This window comes from Amblyomma americanum, chromosome 3 (assembly GCF_052857255.1).
Source record: "Amblyomma americanum isolate KBUSLIRL-KWMA chromosome 3, ASM5285725v1, whole genome shotgun sequence".
In the NCBI taxonomy this organism is placed as follows: domain Eukaryota; kingdom Metazoa; phylum Arthropoda; class Arachnida; order Ixodida; family Ixodidae; genus Amblyomma; species Amblyomma americanum.
The window spans coordinates 221,763,584-221,784,483 of NC_135499.1; the positions used below are offsets into that span (position 1 = coordinate 221,763,584).

General features: G+C 45.1%; 2 protein-coding genes across 3 annotated transcripts in view; one reads left to right on the forward strand and one right to left on the reverse strand.

The window, feature by feature from the left end:
* Positions 1–186: 186 nt before the first annotated feature.
* On the forward strand, positions 187–13,371 carry LOC144126144 (uncharacterized). The gene is made up of 9 exons (XM_077660112.1): positions 187–1,405; positions 2,847–3,014; positions 5,450–5,617; positions 6,811–7,023; positions 9,095–9,236; positions 9,314–9,348; positions 11,159–11,275; positions 11,865–11,987; positions 12,416–13,371. Exons 1-9 carry the CDS (start codon positions 335–337, stop codon positions 12,569–12,571), a joined length of 2,193 nt encoding a protein of 730 aa, XP_077516238.1. The 5' UTR covers positions 187–334; the 3' UTR covers positions 12,572–13,371.
* ash1 (histone-lysine N-methyltransferase ash1) overlaps positions 13,303–20,900 on the reverse strand; it is a 67,328-nt gene continuing 59,730 nt past the window's right edge. For both annotated transcript variants that reach the window (XM_077660111.1, XM_077660110.1), the window contains 5 exons: positions 20,331–20,415; positions 17,841–18,022; positions 15,503–15,575; positions 15,282–15,362; positions 13,303–15,042 (listed from right to left, as the gene is read on the reverse strand). In XM_077660111.1, the coding sequence (XP_077516237.1) occupies positions 14,941–15,042; positions 15,282–15,362; positions 15,503–15,575; positions 17,841–18,022; positions 20,331–20,415 (523 nt within the window). In that variant the 3' untranslated portion in view covers positions 13,303–14,940. The remainder of the gene's footprint in view (positions 15,043–15,281; positions 15,363–15,502; positions 15,576–17,840; positions 18,023–20,330; positions 20,416–20,900) is intronic.

Below are 20,900 nucleotides of genomic sequence, written 5' to 3' on the forward strand. Positions count from 1 at the left end.
CGACAAATAAAATGTTGTAAAAATGTGTTCCTCAGAATCACGCATTTATAACGTTAAAAAATATTATACTGCTAGTTATTTGTTGCAGAGTGTTGTAAATTGTTTTAAGCAAAGAGTTAAAGCGAAAAATGAAATGTGCTGGCAGCACCACTAGTGGAGATCAGTGGCCAGTACTGAGCCGCTGAGCGGCAAATCCGCAAGTGCGCACGTGGTCCATGTTTACGTTCAACACAAACCCCATCGTGAAGTTCTGCAGCATGGAGCCGTACTAGTTCACTGTAGCCGTAGTGCGAAAGCTTCTGACTGTCATCCAATTTTATGCCGTGAACAAAATATGACTTTAGCGTACGCTGGCAGTGATGATCGTCTTGCAGGATCCCAGATCTGTGAGGTTCCAGCTACATACTTACTTGCAAGAAACTGTCGGCCGCGGTCGCTTGTCAAAGTGACGGTGTTCGGTAAAACGTACTTGTGTGTTGTGTACCCACATCGGTATAAGAGCGACGTTGCCTACATTGACAGGACTGTGGAACTCAATGGCAGTAATACTACTGCCAACACGAACGACGTGCGCATTGATCTTCTCGGTCAATGCCAGCCTGCCGACAGTGTTGAAGTCGCAGTCGTGCTTAAGTCTGTCCATGAATTGATCAAGTGGCATGAGGGTCGCCGCGAACGACTTGCCCACTGGCTGACCAAGATTTTGCGAAACTATTACGTGACAACGGGGTCGAAATTTTTCTGTCCGTCCAACCGTCCCCTGGCGCGGCTATGCGCGATACATGCGATCGTCATCGAGCAAGTCTACCCCAAGGAGGACGCCTGTAGAATAACAGGAAATACTAAAATAACAGTTTCCAACGTCACATATAAGTCGGATGTATACGACAGCGTGCTGTTCTCAAACGTCTGGGAACAGGCACTAGGAGAACCGACGGAGTTGCTTGCTAAGCTGTGCACATATCCGCACAAATACCCCGAGACGCTCAAAAGTGTCGGGCTGCGGCTTCAAAGTGGAATCTTGCTGGCGGGGCCTCCAGGCACCGGCAAAACTAGCGTCGTTCGTCGAGTGGCCCAAAAATGTGGAGCTCACTTGCTGAGCGTGCGAGGGCCAGAGCTTTGCCGTTCGGCGCCCGGCGACAGCGAGGCGCTGCTCCGCTCCGTGTTTGCGAAGGCCGCGGCGCTCAACCGAGTGCTGCCGTGTATCGTGCTCATAGACGACGTGGACCTGCTGTGCGTCCGAAGAGGGTCCTCATCGTCGCAGCACGCCAACAGGCTCGTCACGCAGCTGCTGACGCTCATGGACGGCTCGGTGGACAGGCGGCGCGTCTTCGTTGTCGCCACAACGACCCGACCGAATAACATCGACCCAGCCATGCGTCGCCCGGGGCGCTTCGATAGGGAGGTGACCTGCATTTCGCTTCTCAAGTCAAAATGTGCACTGTGGTTCCGGCAGGGTGCTTCCAAGTGTCTCAAAGAAACACTATTGCTACCCTAAGTCACTATAATACTGCGTTGTTCTGATGCTGTCTGTCGCCAACGTTTCACTTTTCTGCTAGCCGATAAAAAAAATACCAGCGCATGAGCTGCCCTAGACAACGCTGTTCCTTGTTAGCATGGCACACCCAAGCACTGATTGTGGACGAAGATCAAGAACGTAGTGCATCAGAAGCTTATGCAACAGGCATGAAATAAATATGAACAGATGTCAGGAGTCTGGGGTTAGAGGCGTTGCTTCAGGGGCAGGTCCCAGGTGCTGTCATGACATCTTCTTTTACCTGTTTTGATAACCTCTTTTGGGATCTCAAAACACATGCAGCATTGTGCCTTCTACACCGTCTTCAGTTTTAGTTCTCTTTGTTCACAGAGACTTGTTGCCTTCCTTCCTTCAAACAATATTTACAAGCTACAGACTGTATATTGTCTACTTTTTTTAGTTGTGTTTCTTATTTCAATACTAGTGTCTAATGCACATAGTCTTAATATCTTAAGCCACCACAGTGGCTCAGTGGTTATGTCGCTCGGCTGCTGTCCCAAAAAACTTGGGTTCGATCCCGGCCGCGGCTGTCAAATTTCGATGGAGACGAAATTCTAGAGGCCCGTGTACTGAGCGGTGTCAGTGCATGTTAAAGAACCCCAGGTGGTCGAAATTTCCGGAGACTTTCACTACGGCGTCCCTCATAGTCTGAGTCGCTTTGGGATGTTAAACCCCAATAAACCAAACCAGACCAAATCTTAATATCTGTCTAAATCGGCTGTTCTGAATATTTTGGCATGTGTGGTTTGTGTCAAAGGTAAATGGAATACAGTTTTGTGATCCATTTGGGCTGGTGTTCATGTTATTGGAAATTCAATGGTGTATAAATGCAGCATTAAAGCATTCACACCTGGTTACAGTGTGCCTGTTAACCCCTTAACAACCAACAGTTCTGACCAAACTGTGCCAAAGCAGTCCTTCACATTCCTCCCAAAGCTCAGAAAACATAGAAAGGACTGTCATACCACAGCAAAACAACCGTTATTGATCACACTATGAACACCACGCTGCCTTGTTGGAAAGCCACAAGATAATAGGAATATTGCAGAATTATGGCCATATGTTAGATAAGGTGGGTTCATCAAAAGCTAGTATGAATGTTATGGCCAAAGATGAACTGGGCTCGTCTGAACCTGTAAGACTGTTAAATTCCACTTGCTCGTGTGTCAATACACTTCGATTTCGGCACTTGGTTCCCTTTACTTCTGATGGCACTTGTACTTTTGCTAACTGCATTTACTAGGCTGTGTTTTGTATGCTGTTAAAATCTTGATCTATGTGAATATCCATATTTTTTGCCATGTTCCAGCTATTGATGGGGGCATTGTCAACTGAGGAGAGAAGTTGCATCTTACGGACTGCTGGGACCAAGCTGGGCTTGGACTTGAGCCATCTTGTGCTGCCCACGTCTGGATTTGTGCTTGGAGACATGATGGTCCTCCTTCGTGAATCTCTCATGGCTGCGGTGAAGCGCACTGTGAGTGGATTTTGCAGCACTGGTTTTGTCACATTGCCTTAGGATAGCTAAAATTTGTTAGAGTTGAGTTTGGGAAATTGTGTTATAGAACTTGATGTGAATAATCCTTGTCGAGCTGTTTTCAACTACCTGGATTCTTGAAACAGAAAATCAGCAGACTTGTTTGCGATGTAGCATAAACAGTTTTACACTTCCGTGTATCCTTGATTGTGCTGATGATCTCTGTGAGCTGTTTCCTTCCCAGATTTTGAAACTCTAAAATATTTGTCAAGTATTGTCAGCCACAACTCAGACAGATTTCAGCTTATCCATGCACCAGAATTGGTGTTCATGATTCTTGCCCTTTTATAATCTAAAAAAAATCCTTAGTTTGTGACGGAACACTGTGTTATTCAATATTAAATAACCTGTGGGATGACATTTGGTTATGTTTAGTTATATGAGGTTTAACATCCCAAAGTGACTCTGGCTATGCTTGGAGAAAGTCAACAGTTTGTCTTTAAAATGTGTGGGTCTTCAATGTGTTTTGTTTTGTGAACAGCACTGACAGTGATAAGCCTGTATTGTGTTGTAGAGCACTCTATGGGCTTGGCAGCACAGATTTCATCGGGGTTGAGGTTGAGCCTAGTCTCAGCAAAAACAGTGGTGCAGACTGTCAGTTTCCGAAAACTTTTTTGTAAAGGGCAGATTGGCTTTAAGTTCTTTAATAGTGTAGCGTGTTTTTTTGCTATGCATTGGGCATGCACTGCACATACTTAGTCTCCTACGTGTTTCTTCTCATCTATCAACATTGGGGTGCCTGTGAACGTTGAAGGACACCAGGCAGTAGAAATTGGTTTAGAACACTCCACTGTGGCCTCCCTCATAGCTCACATGCAGCCTCAGGACGTTCAGCATATCACACCGCATATCATGTTTGCGGTTTGTCAAATAAGGATCAAGCAGCCTAGTCTGTAGTTTTTCAGTGTTCTATTAAGTTGAAGTTAGTATTCTGGTGGCCCCCTGAACTGATGATGGTCCATAACAGCGCGACAGACGGGACAAAGAAGAGGAGACACAACACACAGCGCTGTGTGTTGTGTCTCCTCTTCTTTGTCCCGTCTGTCGCGCTGTTATGGATCATCGTCAGCACCAACTCGCCCAACAACTGGTTTTGTTAAACCCCTGAACTGACTGGAATAAAAACTGGACGGGACACTTAAGCTCTACTTAAAGGCATGACGTGATAGCGTTAATGGCTTAGTACCCATATATGCGGAATTGGTCACACTCTACTTTACATTCATAGACCCCCGGGAATCCTCATACCACTCTTGGTGTAGTGGTGGCCCACTTGCCACCTAGGTTGTTTTTCTGTGGGTTTTTCATGGATTTTTCGCTCATGGCCAACGATGCCAACGCCGATGACGGCACTGGCTTTTCTGCGACACGGGACCCTTAACATTGTCGTGTCGCGTTAAAACCTACTTGCACAGTGTTTGCAAGCTGAATGGGAACTCCCACATGCTTCTTTACACTGTTTGCTCCAAAGCTGACAGGGTGGTGGTAGCTACGTCCTTTAAAAGGCCAATTGCCTTTTGTTGCCTGACCCAGCTGCTCAGAGTAACCGGGCTTGAGCCAGGCTGGGGCTCAGAAAAGAGGCCTGTGCAGCACTCCTTTAGTTTGCTCTGTGCAGGCAGTCTATGAAAGTGGTTGTTAATTTTTTCGAAAGCTCAGTGCTGACCATTGCTCTTTGTCATTCACAACCTCAGCTATCTGTGGGTGATTGCTACCAAGGGACATTTTTGTGCCAGAGAGTCCGTGAGATGGTTCTGTTTCAGCCTTACATTTTTGCTATTAAACTTCTTGCCTAAAAGAAGCCAGTCACTTTACTCTAACCTTACCCTAACCTTTCATGTCACTGTTTTACAAATGTGAGCTGCTTTTCGATGTGCCTTGATAGGACAAAAAATTTTGCACATTTAATTTATTGCCTGTGGGCTGATAATGTAGTCTTTTTATATACAAACCTCTTATGCTCTAGAACAGTTTTTAAGAAGCTGATGATTTTCAGTACAGCAGAGACAAAGAGCTATGTGATGCACTATATAGCATTTAGTCTCCCTGGGGGAAAAAAAAAACGTTCTCATCCTAGTGGAACCTGCTGTATTCACGTTCGTGTGTACTGTTGGTAGTGGCTAGTCTGGCATGTTGAGTTATTTGACATGGTAAATATGAGGCAGGCGTAGACATTGAGAAGAATCATTCAAATGGCAGTGTGGGCACCAGTGAAAGTGCCAAGTCTATTAGACTATTTCAAGCTGCTGTTGCTGCTCCATGCAAGAGTGCGTGAAGACAGGTTGTGCTAAAAGCAAATCTTGGCACATGGCAGAACTGAACAGCCCTACCTGGTGTAGAGTTCTGTCTCATTTTGTACAATTTCCTTCTTTTTACAGTCTTCAGGCCACACTGAGACATTTGTCACAGACAAAGACTTTCAAGCTGCTCTTGCAACGGTTCGATCAAACTTGAGCAGTCGTCTTGAGTTTGCTGTTGAAATGGCTCCTCGCTTCTCTTGGAAAGAGCTTGGAGGTATAGCAAACATACAGAAAAAACTACAAACAGTAAGTGCTGCTCCCGTTTATTCTGCTTTCATGAAATAATCCCTGAAATCTGCGGGCTATGGTTTTTTGCACTTCATAGCATGTTCCTATTTTCTTATATTAGCCCTGCTTATATGTGGCTGACCGTGTTGATCAATGGAACAGCGTCAAGAAATTGTTTCATTACAGTGTGTGTATGAAGTTTGTGTTTGCAAAAAGCAGCACCGGAATAAACATGTTACCACATCTCCATCTTCACAACAGACCGTAAGCCAGTAGCATGAAGAATAACATAAGTGAATTTTGATGTTCATATATGACTGTGTTATCTTGGAATTAATGGCTGTTGCCGTCTTTTGATTGTTCATTGAAGGGACCCAGTGACAGCCTTTGATGAAGGTGCCATTTATTTCCTTTTGGAATTCTCATTATCCTTTCGAATGTACTGCGTGCTTAGGGTGCGGTGGCTCTAGAGAGGTAGGCCCAGTGATCTTCAGGTACTTGTACGTCGGCATAATGCACCATTCAGTCTTCTTTCTTGACTTCAAAGCAGATTGGTCTCTCCCCTGCTCTTTTCTCACGGAGGGAAACTGGCCACTGGCGGCACTTCATTTTTAGTGATGTAGTGAAAGCCACTGCAGTGCAGTAGAAGCCATAGAATGGAGGGAACACAGCAACAGCTCAACAAAAACGTCTCAGGGGCTCTTTGCTGAACAGTTCAATCCCTCTGCTCTTACCAGCTTGTCAGTGCAAATGGTACTGAGTGGACAATGTTTATACCATAAGTAAATTGGGAAGGTAGTAAGTGCAGTACTCATGGTGGTGTGCGAGAGCTGTAACAGATTTTCATAGCTTGCTGCATGAAGCGGACATGTTTCTAAGCATCAAATGCTTACAAGTGGCGTTAGCTAGGTTTCATTCGAGTTTCCACAGGTCATCGCAGAATATTACCGTTCTTTAATATCCCTGTAGCACTTGCACGGTCAATCCTGGAAATGGTTTGTCACTAATAATGAGGCTGCACCGAAGTTTGAGTGTGGGCTAGAAGAAGGAGGTAATACCATTAATCAGTGGACAAAGGAAAGTGTCAAAAAGACATTGCCAATGACTGCTGCAGTTTTTAACCTTTTCATGCTAAGTTCTGCTTTTGCCTATGAGATGGAACTCCTTTTGCTTATGTTGTGTGACATTGGGGTTCTGGCGCTTGAATGCAGGCAGTTAAGGGCCCTCTGTTGAATCCAGCAGCCTTTGGGAGGCTTGGAGTGTCCCAGCCAAGAGGTGTGCTGTTGGTAGGGCCCCCGGGATGTGGTAAGACTGCCATCGCTCTTGCACTCGCTGCTAGCTGCCCAGGATTGACGCTGTTCTCCCTTGGAGCGGCCAACGTGTACTCTCCTTTTGTCGGAGATTCCGAGAAAGTGATCTCTGCGGTGAGTCTGATCTCCTGTTTGTTTACGAAACCAGCCATGACAGAAAAGAGCAGGATGTAGCTTTAAGGCTTTGTGCAGCATATGAGTACCACTGGAGGTCAAGTAAAAAACTCAAAGTTCAGGAACGCGCGAGACCTAGTGCTAAAACCTTGTAAAGGAGCAGGTGTCATCACTATAAAACAAAGTACAATCACGACGCTGTGATGTGTGCTGAGCAGTAGAATGTGTTCTGTTTTGCCAGGTTGTAGTGAAAGAATAGCTTAGCATGTTGTCTCTGTGCCACTTTGTCTTGAAACCCAAATTGCGCCACTGCACCAGCAAACTGAAATGTATGCTGGCATGCTCACATATTGACCTACTTCCACATTTCTTTCTATTCTGCTCATACACGTTATATTTAAGAAAGCTTGTTGAAACTTTAGTCACCCTGTGTGCTGCTGAGATCCCAGTACATTTTGTATTTCTTCTGAATGTAAACATTCCAAGGTAATTCTCTGTTCTGCTTAGTAACATTGCACCACTTGCCATCATAACTGTCCTCAAGGGACTCTGGAGAGGAATGCTTAGCCCATCTACATTGAGAGATTAGTGTCCCAAGTTCGTAACTAAGTCATCTTTACTGAGAACAGAGCTTAGATAAACCAGAAAATTAGTAAAAGTGCACCCGGTCTAGTGAATTTTTCGCAGGCCACGATTGGTTCATTCTTTTCACAGGCTGCACAGTTTCATTGAAGAGTGCCGTCAAAATAAGAAAGCGATGTGGCAAGTCCTCTCGAGATATAAGAATGTGAAGTGTCGCTCATTTTGCATGCCAAAGCTATTGTGTGCAGCAACTTCAGAAGCACAAGCCAGGCACAAGCTTTCAGGGTCGATCGTGCTCTTTTTAAATGGCGAGGCCACAATCTCTTGAGAGCATGACTTCTAAGCATGAAAGGTAACAAACTGGGCTGCACAGAACAGTATGGTGGAGCCCTTTGTGATAAATATTGTAACAAAGGGTGATCTTCTCAGTTAGCTGATTGGTTTTGTTTTTGTTCCTTTTTTCTAAATTGTTGAAAAGCTTGGAGGAATGTAGGTCTCAAAAATCACATAACACTGCCTTTGTTTTGTGGGGGTTTGCAATTGAGAAATAAATTGGGGACCTCATTTGTGACTCTCTTAGCGATGCAGTCACCTTTTTCTGCAGAAAACAGCACCGGTAGTGTCCTGAAGAGTAGTCTGTCAGTCTAGTGTAACGTTTTTTTCTGTTGATATTTCCGTGTAGTGCGTCTTTGAAGGAATAGCCCAGTGGCGCAGAGAGAACACAGTTTGGGTCCTGCCCGTGGAGGTAAAGCTAGTATCCGAGCACTCGACTTTATCTTTTCCTTGTAATGCAGCCTTCTTTGTCTCTGGGCAAAACTTGTGAGGCAGTTTCACCTGAAATCTTTCTGCAAGTGTAGGTTGGATCCCTTTTGTTCACCAGCAAGTTTTCATTTGCTGCACTCAGAACATTATAATCAAGCACATGTCATCACTTTCTTCCAGGTGTTATATAAAGTTTATTTCAGCATAACATTATGCGTGACTGATGCATGAGTGATTGCATGACACTTTGACAGTAAGCATCCTAAAAAAAAAGAGGGAATTTATTTTCATTGTGAGCCTATTATAATACTGGTATGATCACTACAGAAGACTCTCATGACTACTATTAAAGGTCATTATGTGCTCAGCTTTTGCTCGGATATGTCCATTATCAAAATTAATGGACAAAGAGGCAGTGCTGTGTTTCCTTTGTTGCACTGTAGAGGCTCCATTAGAACAATATTCATGACTAAGTGGAGTGTGAAAATTTCTGCGGTGAACTAGTTGTTGAGCATGTGCACTTCACGTTTCAGGCTGCACATGGCCATGGAACTGTGCATTTATGTGTAAAGGTTGAAAGCTTGGCTGCACTTCAATAAAATAAAACGCTCATCCTTGCATTTAAGACAGGAAGATGCTGCTTTGGAATAGTCCAGCTGCCGGTTACTTCAGGTTATTTACTAATATCGTGTCAGTTAACTTGTTCATGGTGCCTTAAATCTTGCAGGTTTTTCGACAAGCGAGGCTGAGAGCACCAAGTGCAATCTTTATGGATGACATTGACACTCTAGTTGGCCGCAGGTCTGGCGAGCATTCAGGAGCACAGGACCGTGTTCTCTCTGCGCTTTTGTGCGAGATTGATGGGATTGGTTAGTATGGCTTATATTTTCTTCTTGTGTTCTGTTCAACTTTTGTAATTTGATACTTACTTAAGCATTGTGTGCAGGAAGTGGTGCGCTTCAAAGAGGTGGCAGTAGTGAGGTGAGTTTCATAAGGATGTTTTTCAGCCACAGTGCACTGTGCTTTGAAGAACATTTTTTCAGTTTTCAATGCCTGTTATAATGGCACACGAAAAAGGAAAGAACCCAGATAAATATCTGTTAGTTGTCCCACGCCCACAGAGAACAACACAACACAACACAGTTCCTGTAGTTGCCTGCCAGGTTAAAAAGGTGTTAGTGTTACCGTTATTACCTTTGCTAAAGGCGGCTTGGGGGCATATGCTCCCAATGAAGAGAGTAGAAAGGTTTAGCATGTTTTGTTTTGGATACACTAATTATAATAACTACAAGCATGTGTGGTAAATGCAGCTAGGCTAGCACGGCAATGGTAGCAGTGTCAATGTGTTACTGAATTGACTAAAGCAAAGCAAAGCAAAGCAATTGACTACCACTGTCCGTGTGTGCTGAAGCTCTCTAACATCCAGAATGCCAAAGACAGTCATGAGTATTCTTTTGGAATAGAAAAGACACATTTTTTTGCTGTATGAGCTCAGATCTTGCTAATCAGTACGTGTACATACATTCTTTATGTGGATTGTACATCTGGCCCCTGCAAACTATGCACGGGTGTGGACAGTCTAGCAAAATAATTTCTTTTCAGCCAGAATTGAGCCCTGCGGACTATACAGAGGGTGCCGACTGTATACTGCAAATTACAGTAGTTGCAGCTGTAAAAGTCTGCTTCTACAATAATTGAGTAATTACTCTGTTCAATGCATATGCTTGCTTGAACTACACACATTTTTGTGGGATGAAATGATCGCAAACAACTGTGCATAAGAACAAGATGAAAATTCAGTGGCATAAATTTGCGTCTTTGTTTCTTTTTGCGGACACTCAAACAGTTTATGACCTCTGAATAAAAAAAAATGGGCTGTGCTTGAGGTATGCAGTCATGATAATCTTGACCAAATATTACTGCCGCAGGCACTGTGGCGAGTTCACAGATTTAAAACACCACATGTAGCACCAGCTTCTCAGTTGGTACTGGTGTGCATGTTTTGACACCATGATCAAAACGTCCTGCCTTGATCATAGGGCCGCCATGGTGGCTCAGTGGTTATGGCACTCGGCTACTGACCCGAAAGACACGTGTTCGATCCCGGCCATGGTTGTTGAATTTCAATGGAGGAAAAATTCTAAAGGCCCATGTACTGTGCGATGTCAGTGCACGTTAAGAACCCCAGATGGTCGAAATTTCCGAAGCCCTTCACTACAGCGTCCCTCATAGCCCGAGTCGCTTTGAGACGTTAAACTCCCATAAACCCATATAAACCTTGATCATTGGAAATGCAAGAAATTGACAGTTCCGGTGGGCTTGCCATTCATAGCTGGTGGAAGAGGCCTGCTGCTTCTCAAAAAAGAAAAGGTCGCCAATATCTGGAAGACGTTGGAGTAACGAGCGTTTGCTGTTTGGTTTACTAGATGAAGAAAGCGAAGAACGCGCTGCTCGTCTGAAGAAATGGAATGTAATACCCTTTGAAACGGGGTGGATTGCCACCATGCTTGGCTACATGTGCATGCACGCCGCCTAGCGCCATCTATCAGAGAAATTACGATGCACATCTACTCATTGTCAAGTTGCACCCCCCCAAGATACGTCCCAAATGGAATTTGGTTCGTTTGGGGGGCCACTATCTTGCCCCCCCCCCTCACTATCTTAGCACAGAATTCATCAGATAGAGTGTAGCTGTGTGGGAAAAAATACTGGGAAAGAATCTCTGTCATAGTGTGGTGTCGCTTCTGCACCAGGGTAATAACAGCACTTGAGGACATGATTGTGTTGGCAGGGATGGCTAAACGTCGTCATGATAGCTACAACCTGCAAGCCTGATGCAGTTGATGATGCATTGCTGAGGCCTGGAAGATTTGACCTGATAGTCTACATCCCCCCACCAGATGCCAAGGCGAGTCTGCTTCCATATACTGTAGTTGTTTTGTTTTTTTTTAACATCCATGTCTATTTTAGTCATTTTTGCAGTGTAAAAAACCATGGATAAAAACACAGGCAGAAAACTGGGTGCAAATAAAATAATGCACACTGGTGCACCACCAATGGTGCAATTAAACAGCAATAATTCCTGTGTCTGTGCTTTTCCGTCTTTTCCAAGTGCATATCAGCTAACATTTGCGTAAGTCGTGCTCAACTGCATGTCTCACAGCATTTGTGAAAGGCATAGAGCAATGGCTCGGTGTACACTGGGGCTATGGCACTGGAGCATGAAAGAATTAAATGTCACAAAAACAGCTATTTCTTTTTTACTCTTAGTACATAATTTAATTCATTAATGCATGAAAACCCTTCTTGCACTGCATTTGTGGAGTGGCGGTGATTGTTTGAGAAATAAAAAGAGGGTGCCAGCTGCCCTGCTCATGGCTGGCGCTGTTTTTGTGGCGCCTCTTGCAGCATTGTCACTCCTTACCTGCGTTATTCATACTTGAACTTCATGCATGGCTGTAGAGAAACTTCACATCAGGTTCTGCTCTTACGTGCAGGCCCGAGAAGAGATCCTGAATGCTCGTTGTGCAAAAATGTCTCTCGGAGAAGTTGACTTGGCATCTCTTGCAAAAAGATTGGAGCACTTCAGTGCAGCTGACATCATGCACCTTTGCCAAGCAGTGAGTGAAGTGCACTGTACTACATTTAGATTTCATGATTGCATATAATTCTACTCTCACACACAGTCTAGCATTCCATGTTACCAGGGGTTATTATATTGAGGGGCTTGTTTCACTGCACCATAAGGACAGTCAAACAACCAGGAAGCTGTTTCAGTGCTTGCAGTAACTTTGCGGTGCTTGTAACTTGTGCCGCTGTTCTTGCCGCTGTCATGTTTGTGCTCCCATTCAAGCAGACTTCTTGCCCCTTGTTCTTGCCATCTTTTTTTGCAGTGGTTCAATACAGGTCCTCTGCGTTTTGCCAACCTTGAAACACCCACCTTTTAACGCCCCTAGAGTCCAGTCTGTCATTGCTTGTGGGGTATGCTGCAAGCTATGCTTAGTTCACTTTTAATTGCAGTGCCACTTTCCTTTTTCCCTTTTTACAGGCTGGCCTGCAAGCCATGAACGAACTCGGATTTAAGGCGCTTCACGTGGAGCAGCGTCATTTTGAGTACGCCCTAAGCAGTATATTTCCATCACTGTCTCCAGAGCAACTGGAAGCATTTGAACGACAGTGCATCCAGTTTTGCCCAGTAACTTAAAGCTGTACTTATCCAGTCTTAACACAGACTGAACCAAAGCCATCTGCCTGTGCTCGCTTCGTCTTTCACTGTTCTAACAAGTTAATTGCTTTACACAGGAGCTGAATACAGGCCAAACCAATGTCATATTTAAATGGAGCAGGTAAATTCATTCACAGGTTAGATTTATTGTGTCTGTGCACTTTCTCCACGGCAGCTCAGAGCAGTGCTACAGCTCAAGAAGATATAGAAGAGTGGGAATGCTGTTAAACCTCAATAAAGCAAGAACTAAACTGACCAGAGTTGCGACTTACACGAGTTCATTTCCTAGTCTTAGTTCCATTAGAAATCACGCATTTCTTTGTAATTCAGTGGAACAAGATTTCACTGCAGTTCCAATTTAAGACTCCTCACACATTACTTGCACACATCGGGACCTCTAGCGACAACCAGAAAAAAATTGTTGGGCAATTTAATCAATTATATATGCAAGTTGAAATGGTAAATTTGAATGTTGGATATCCCATACGAGTTCATCCTCCATCTCTGACATGCGCTATATTCCAGGGGCTTGTTAACTACTCACTCACTTTCATGATTGATGCTTGGAAACGGCACTGTATCTCTTCAGTGAACTACCCTGTACCTTAGGTGCCCACTTTACCAAATCTAATATGTGTATGATAGCAAAAATGTGCACTGCTGGTGCCAGTGCAAGCTTCAAGAATGAGCATAACGCATGTATGCTGGAATCATTTTTGTCAAAAATAACGTTTAATACATGAAGACACGGCTTAACACCAGAAAAAAAAAAAAAGAAACATGCTGATCATGTAAATGTGAACAGAGCAAGGGTTCTGTTATGTACAGATAATGATTTGCAACCGTTTGAAAATGAAATGGTGTATTCCCCACAAATGTGATGACCTGTGCAGTGAAGCTGCATTGAAGTATCAGCTAACAAAAGAAAAAAAAAAACTGCTTCACAAAGCTATCTCTTTCTCCTCTTTAAAACCACTGAGTATTTATATACAATGACTCGAAATGGCATATACTTTCTCAGAAGCTAAAATCCGAGGTATGGTGCAACACAATTAAAAAGGCCTTTAAAAAACTGTAATGGGTGCTTTCTTTTTTTCACAACGGTTGCAACATGATAAGTCTATTAAGGGGGCCTGTAGTGAACAATATGATTTCTTGCTTCTGCAAAGCCTCATTCCCCCCTGACAACACAGTATAGTAAGATAAAAAGAAATTGGCAGTTTAGGAAATGCATACAGTACAAAAGGTGTAGACGGGGACATGGGAGTGCAGATGAGCTGGGACCACAAAGAAGGGCATTGTGTAAAGTGCAGCCACAACATGCTAAAACAAAATAGAGTAACAAAAGCAACATGTCACATATAAATAAATAACAGAAGCCTCGGCATGAAGCCCTCAATGCTTTGCATGATGCGGCATCCATGCTTTGGCTTTCATTCTCGGCGATAATGTAGTCGATCTACACAGACAGCCCGTGTTAAAGAAATAACCCACAACCCGAAAGAAAGAGACTCACTGTGGCAAAGGAGGCTGTGCCAACACCTGAACTGATCAGAGATACCATGTGGCTACAGCACTGCATGTGCTTCTCAGATGCAGCAGATAAGTCATTTGGCATTGCTGCCCAACCCGGCTGCAGACAAGTTCTGCCTTGTAAAACCAGGAAATACATTTGTGCCACACGAGTTGACTAAAACAACAGTAAAACACACAGCTGGTCGCCCAAGCAGCAATGCTGTGGAGAAGCTGTTGTATACACTTCAATTTACGTCAGTTTTGTACTGTTTTCTTTTCGAGATGAAAAGCAAGACAGAAATGCAACACAGGGGCAGGTATGGCATGCGCACTGCAAACGTGGGCAAGTGCAGAAAGTGTGCGGTGGTGCGTAAATCAAAAGGGGTAGGAGCAAAGCATTGTGGGAAACATGACAATTGAAATCTGCTGCTTCAATGGTCAACATTTCGAAAAAGAAAGGAGAGGCGATGGTGAACAGTGGCTCCCAGATGAAATGCATGATGGGCCATGCGATGCATATAAACGCCGTCGCGGCATTTGTGAAGAAGGCGACCGAACAACAATGGCTGTACAAGAGATGCACACTTCCCGCAGCACGCCTCCAGAGGTCCTGCCTCCCAGGGTGCAACAGAAGAGAACACCTTGCAAGCAGCACCACTGGTGCGACGGCATACTGCTTTTCTTCTGGTCTGCTTGCACCTGAGGAGACTTGTGCGCTTGCAGGGCAGTGACGGGGGAGCCCTCCATTCTATCCTTCTCCACGGGGCAGCTTCAGAGTAGGCGTCACTGTGATGAGCATGTGTGTTGGAGCATGGATGCCGGGAAAGCGGTGGCTACCGCCCGGACGACGGAGGCATGTCAGCAGCTTCCTCTGCCGCTGCAGATGCCACCAAGCGACGTACAACCTTGGCCAGGCGCTCCTTCTTCACCTCCCGCTGCATGCAGTGGAAAGTTGGGAGAGGATCAGCCAGAGTGTTTTTGGTGGGTTTAAGCCATTCGATTTTTGAGGCTTCAGCCATTGACATATCTGAGTGCTTTGCAGCGCTCTGCAAAACTGGCAAGATCCCAAGAACAGAATGGCAACGCTAATGCAAAGGGCCTCCGTTTTTTTTTTTTTAGGCAACTCTCTGCAGCTTGACTTTATTTGCTAGGCATCAAGGAGTTTTAGACTTACATCAGCGCTCCGTTCATCAGGAAAGCCATGCGTTGTCTTTGCCCTGCTGCGTTTCTGGTACACAATGGGATTACTTCGAGGCTAAGCGGCCACCATAAAAGAAAGAAGGAAAATGAAAATAAGGACACATTGCAGTGAAGTCAATGCGATGTACAGTAAAAAAACGGTGGAAGGATCAAGACGCTGTAAAAACAAACAATAAAATTTTTCAGAACACTGACCGAGTATGTCCTCTTCGGGGTAAGCTTTGCATCAAAAGCATCAAAGGCGTAGCTTTTCATACAAACAGGAAACCTGCAAATTAGGAACAAAAAAGGGATAGCAATGTCAAGTGTCCCACTGCTACCATGTTATGCATTCTGGGCAGCCCTCCAGTCGAGTGATTGCACATGATGTCGCATGACACACATTCATTTCAGTCATACGGGCAATCTGCTGTGCTCGGGCAATGCTACAATTGTTCCACTGCATGCCTGAAAACTGCTGCTGTCAACCACATGGGCCGCGACAAACGTGGGACCACTTTCAATTGGAGATGTACACGCATTGTTGAGCGTTCCTTGCCTAGGTGCTCTTGACATGGCCCAGTTATCTGATGCAAGCCATGTGTGGCTTCAACAGAGCGCTGCTGCTCGCGCCTATAAGCAAAGGCAGGTTGCGTGGTAAGGCACTACGGGCGCGCCTGAAAAATGCTTGCGTCCCTGTTACGACACTGCAAATGACAAGGGAAACTCCATTGCAAGTTGCCTATAGTAGAAGCAAAATGACATTTAAGAACTCATGCAATCTGGCGACATCCTTTCTTCCTAATGACCAGTAACAGCCTTTTGTTCTACATCGCTAGCATAGGTGCACCCTATTTTTTCTCTTGTACAGCAGGCAAGTGTATTGATGCTTTTATCCTTTCTGGTGCAAACTGTCCACAGAGATGGCTGAGCAATGCTGAGGTATCGCTGCAGAGCAGCATGGCCTCCATGTGACGGCAGTGTCGGGCAGAGCCTGAACAGAATGGCACATTGACAGCTGAGTGTCATAAAATGCGTTCAACAGGTTTCGCCAGCCATATTCCTGGCCATTTCAATGTGCTTCACATGCACTGAAGTTGGTGTATGTGCATATCGTCAATGCTGAGATGCCTTCTTGCAGTGCAGTTTCAGCACAAAAAAAAAAGAGGTACAAATGCGCAAAAGAGAAAGAAATGACTATATTTTTGCAGCCAAAATAGGAAGAGCACTCATAATATGACTGCATCCATTATGCAAGTAGATATGGTATTAGGTGTGCAATTATAGGATAAACAGATTACATCAGAGTAAGGCACCACCATGAAAAAAGCACACAAAGAGAAGAAGATGCTAAGGACAGGCACTGACTCGAAACTTGCGTTTTAATTCAGAGGGAACACATGCAGTATAAAGTCGAGCCAACTTATAATGGCTGCAGTTATAACAAACGCTCTCTTATTACGAACGAAGGCAGATCTACCGTCAAAATATGTATTACGGCAATGGCAATGCATCTCAGATACAATAAACAAGTGTGGCTGCACAGCTTGGTTACAGCGAATGAGGAGGAGCTGTGAACTCGACCGTGGAGTAGAAAACCCCCCATTTCTCTCAGAAACGGAGAGCGATGAGCACCTCCAAACCTCCATGACACTGCCTTCTCCCCCCTTTGCATAAAAAGAACGCAACCCTCCAAACAGCAAACTATCAAACAAAATTACGGGCTGTATGGAGTGTCAACGAAGCTTCTTGCCAGATGTAGCCGTCCAAAATGCATGCTTTGAAAGGAGCCGGTGAAAAATGCAGTAAGCTTCGAGTTACCATCCTTCAATGCCAAAGCATAGAAAGCGGCGATCAGCAGCTGCTGTGTATCATGTATCCCCGGGAAGACTAGCAAGGCGCAGTGCTTAGGAAGCTGCATTCTTGTGAGCACAGCCCTCAGGACGGGACAATGCACAACATTTTGTTCGCTGAGTATGCCACTAGACATAAATTTGCAGCTTGTTCGCAGAGTGGCTTGAAAAAATTTGGAAGGTCCTGTTCATGCTCGACAATCATGCGACGCACCATTTGCTGCCTTCTCTGGCTGTGGTGACCCTCCCTCATGCCTTGGGGCGGGGGTCATTATCGGATTTTCCAGGCAACCGGATTATCTCGCTTGTGTGCACCATGCTTGCCAATGTGCACCACACAATTGATGTCGCATGCATAGGGTCTAAAAACTCTGCCTGTCCAGATGGTGGTGTCTCGTGGTCACACTGGCCCCTTCATGGCACTGCTCACATAGAGTTTGGTGCAATGAACTCGTGATGATCTGTTGCACTGAGCATACTATGCTGACCAAACTTCCGTGCTAGAGTTCACTCCAAGGAGGTCAGCCTTAACAGCATCCTTAACAGCATTTAATTCGACAGCACCAAGAACAAAAGTGAACTAAACATTTCACACAAACTACACTTGTGGAGGCACAAAACAAAAGTGAAAAAGGGTTGAGGGGGGAGCCTCAGTCTGCTAAAATGCATTCTGGGGATAACTGAGCTGGATTATTGCGTACCGGGGCTTGTTGATCTTGTAGAAGAGCCGAGCACTTTTATCGACACGGCACTCGCAGATGTAGACATCTTTCTCGGATGCACCCCTTGGCCGGCCCCGACAATAGGTGGCAAGGTCCAGCACCCAGCAGACACCGGCCACGCACTCTAGGGGCAGGATCTCGTACAGGGGTACACGCAGAACCTGCACCCAAGCAATGCACATCATGGTGCTGCTTGTACTGCTAGCCTCTTTGGGTTGTGGCACTGGCATGTGACAACACAATTATGGCTAGCAGTAGTTTTTCCACCCACGTTGATGGCCATTCCTCAATATGTAGGCTACATTAAAGATGCATTTGGCAGGACAATGACAACCTGTTCATCTTACCAGAAGTGCCCAAGAAAAGACTGGGTGAACAGGCCAGTCGTCTACAAATATCAGTTACATGAAAAAGAATAATAATAATAAAATGGCTTTACAAAAAAAAGATGCTAAAAAGAGAATTCACTGCACTATGCATGACCAAAAGTTGGTGTGGTTGGCAACAGCACCATAACGACACACCCTCTCTGACCCCAACAGGAAAAAGTGTTTTCAATTTTCTAGCGCCAGCTGGTGATGAAAAAGTTTCCGGGCAAAGTATGTTAATCGTGATCTAAAAGCATCTGTGCAGCCAAGCATGACTAGGAGGAGGAAGATGATCCGTGGAGGGCACGATCACGTGACGATCTCGTGCACATAGCCCATGCCTTGCTTCTTGCGCTAACTTACCCAAAACTAACTGCAAAGGTTCCGGGGAAAGGCATGTTTGTGTTCGTAGTCATTTGGCGTCCGTACAGCTGAGCGTGACTGAAGGAAAGGGTGGCAGGGACTCACATGGGCTTCATCTTTCTCTGCACAGTCAATATTGCACGCCAGCAAACGCTGACCTTCTGCATTACCAGCTGCATAATCGCCCTTTAATTTTTTCGTCACCTTTTTCGTCTTTTTGTAGCTACCACTGCATTGCCTTCACTTCATTTTTTGCCCCTTCAACACCTTTGAGTGTCCCGAGAGTGTGCCCGCTATCTAGACACACAGTAGAGGCTCCGATACTATGTGATCATAACCCTTTTTTTCCCCCTCTTGCCGCGCTGCTACATCACAGTGCAGCTGTTGCCCACTCCACGAGCAGGTACACCCTCTGTCAAAAGTTTAGAGCCCAGGAGGGAGGGAGGGGGGGTGTTGATACTCAGCCATGTTGTGTGGCTCATCATGCATCCCCAGCCTCCCTATCTCTTGAAGGCAAAAGAAAGTCTGCCCCCCCCCCCCCCCCCCCCCCCTCCCCTCTCCCCTGAAGGTTAGGACTTCCACAGGCACTACAAATGACACTGTGCTCAACTTTTTACAAAGGCTTTACATCACATGCCTCTCTATCTGCTGCATGGGGTACAAGGCAGGTGGTGCGTGCATGGTGCAGGAATCTGAATCAGCATTGCATGCCACTCAACTGCTCATGGATTTTGGGTTTGCACTGCTGTGCACAGCAGCCTTTTTAATTCTATCTTTGCTTATTTCTTGTTTTGACAGAGTTGTGGTTCATGGCCTATGTGAAGTGGCTTGTGAATTAAGCAAACTTGTTCTCGCATAAGTTTTCACATTAAACAGTTTTATCCGACCGGTTTTATGGCCCGCTCCATGGCTGGCTGGGCGGAGCGGGCGCTTAGCGAGCTATCCTGTCATAAGGAAATGTCTTGGGGATTTCTGGTTAGTTCAGGATGGCTGGTACCGGCCTGACAGTTGCATCTGACAGCGACTTAAGTTTCACCGTCTCAGGAGCTCATTTGCTCAACTACAGCCGTTGAAAGTGTTTCAAAATTGACAAGGATCCTTTTTTGCAGTGCGACGTAGGTGTGGTGAAATCCTTTCGATCGCCTGTGTGCACATGTGGACTCGGGTGCCAGAAAAAGTCGTGGCCGCAGTTGAGCATGATTTGACATTATGCGCTGTGAAGAACCATGTAGACCTCCTTACCGGCTACTTTCGACAAGAAGCAAAGCAAATTTGAGAAAGTAAGCTGCCACCTTCACGTCTCTCTCTATTTTGCTAATGAGTAGATATTCATGCACTCATATGCAAAGGGGTTCTCCTCGGCACACTGTGTACATTTCCAAATCGAGCGATTGTCGATTTATCTCCAGTTTAGTTGTGGCAAATAGAACGGCCGCCACTGCTGAATTCTTGTTGTGCGCAGCGCAGGAAGCAGGAAAAACGTAGTGCAACTTATAATCAATAATGCATGTTAACTGTTATTATTTATTAATCAGTAGAGCTGACTTCCTTCTGCTCTCACAATGCCACAGTGGTCAGGTTGCGGTATCCTAGCACCATGAAAGTGCTCTCCGCATATCAAGTATGTGCACACTAGCTCTCATGAAAATGCTCTGTGGTGTACTCCTCGTTTCATTGCTAATTACACTTTGCCACTTTCCAATATATTCCTGCATTCAAAACTGTCCAGCCTACATACCTCATTGTGGTAGAACTTGCGGGTTGGCTCATGGAAGGTCTCGTGCGGCCTCAGATAATGATGCCCATAAATGAACTTCTCTCCCCTGCAAGCAATCAGAAAAGCAGTGCAGAGGTCAGAAAAAGGAACATAGCAAGACCTGCCACACAGCCACCAGCACTTTTTCTCATTTTACAGCTGCAGCATTGGGTGAGTATTAGGGGCGCACAAATATTCTACAAATCTGAATCAAACTAAAGTCAAAACCTGACATGATGAATGCCCCTAGAATGAAGTTTTCCCTATTCTCTCAACATATTATGCAAACCAACTTCTTTCAGAGCAGGGTTGCCGATTGGTTGAAGCCCCATATGCAGAGGCTGTGTGATGACGCCTGGGCCATTTTAAGCATTATGTCCCCTCGGCTGAAACTTTTGCTATAAATACTCACAACATATATTACAACACTCAAAAGCAGAAAAGGGAGGGTCTTTCAGTGAAAGGCGGTAGAAATTTCTACTTAACTGACATGATCCGAGATGGTAGCGGTGGCATTTGCCATTTGTTTTTGACTAAGAGAAATCGTCGAAT

What these genes read in the sequence shown, in the direction of transcription:
- LOC144126144 (XM_077660112.1), top strand. Translation starts at nt 335, where the DNA reads ATGACTTTAGCGTACGCTGGCAGTGATGATCGTCTTGCAGGATCCCAG. An exon ending in CCGAGAAAGTGATCTCTGCG is followed by an intron (nt 7,024 to 9,094) that starts GTGAGTCTGATC and finishes TAAATCTTGCAG; the next exon opens with GTTTTTCGACAAGCGAGGCT. An exon ending in TCCCCCCACCAGATGCCAAG is followed by an intron (nt 11,276 to 11,864) that starts GCGAGTCTGCTT and finishes TCTTACGTGCAG; the next exon opens with GCCCGAGAAGAGATCCTGAA.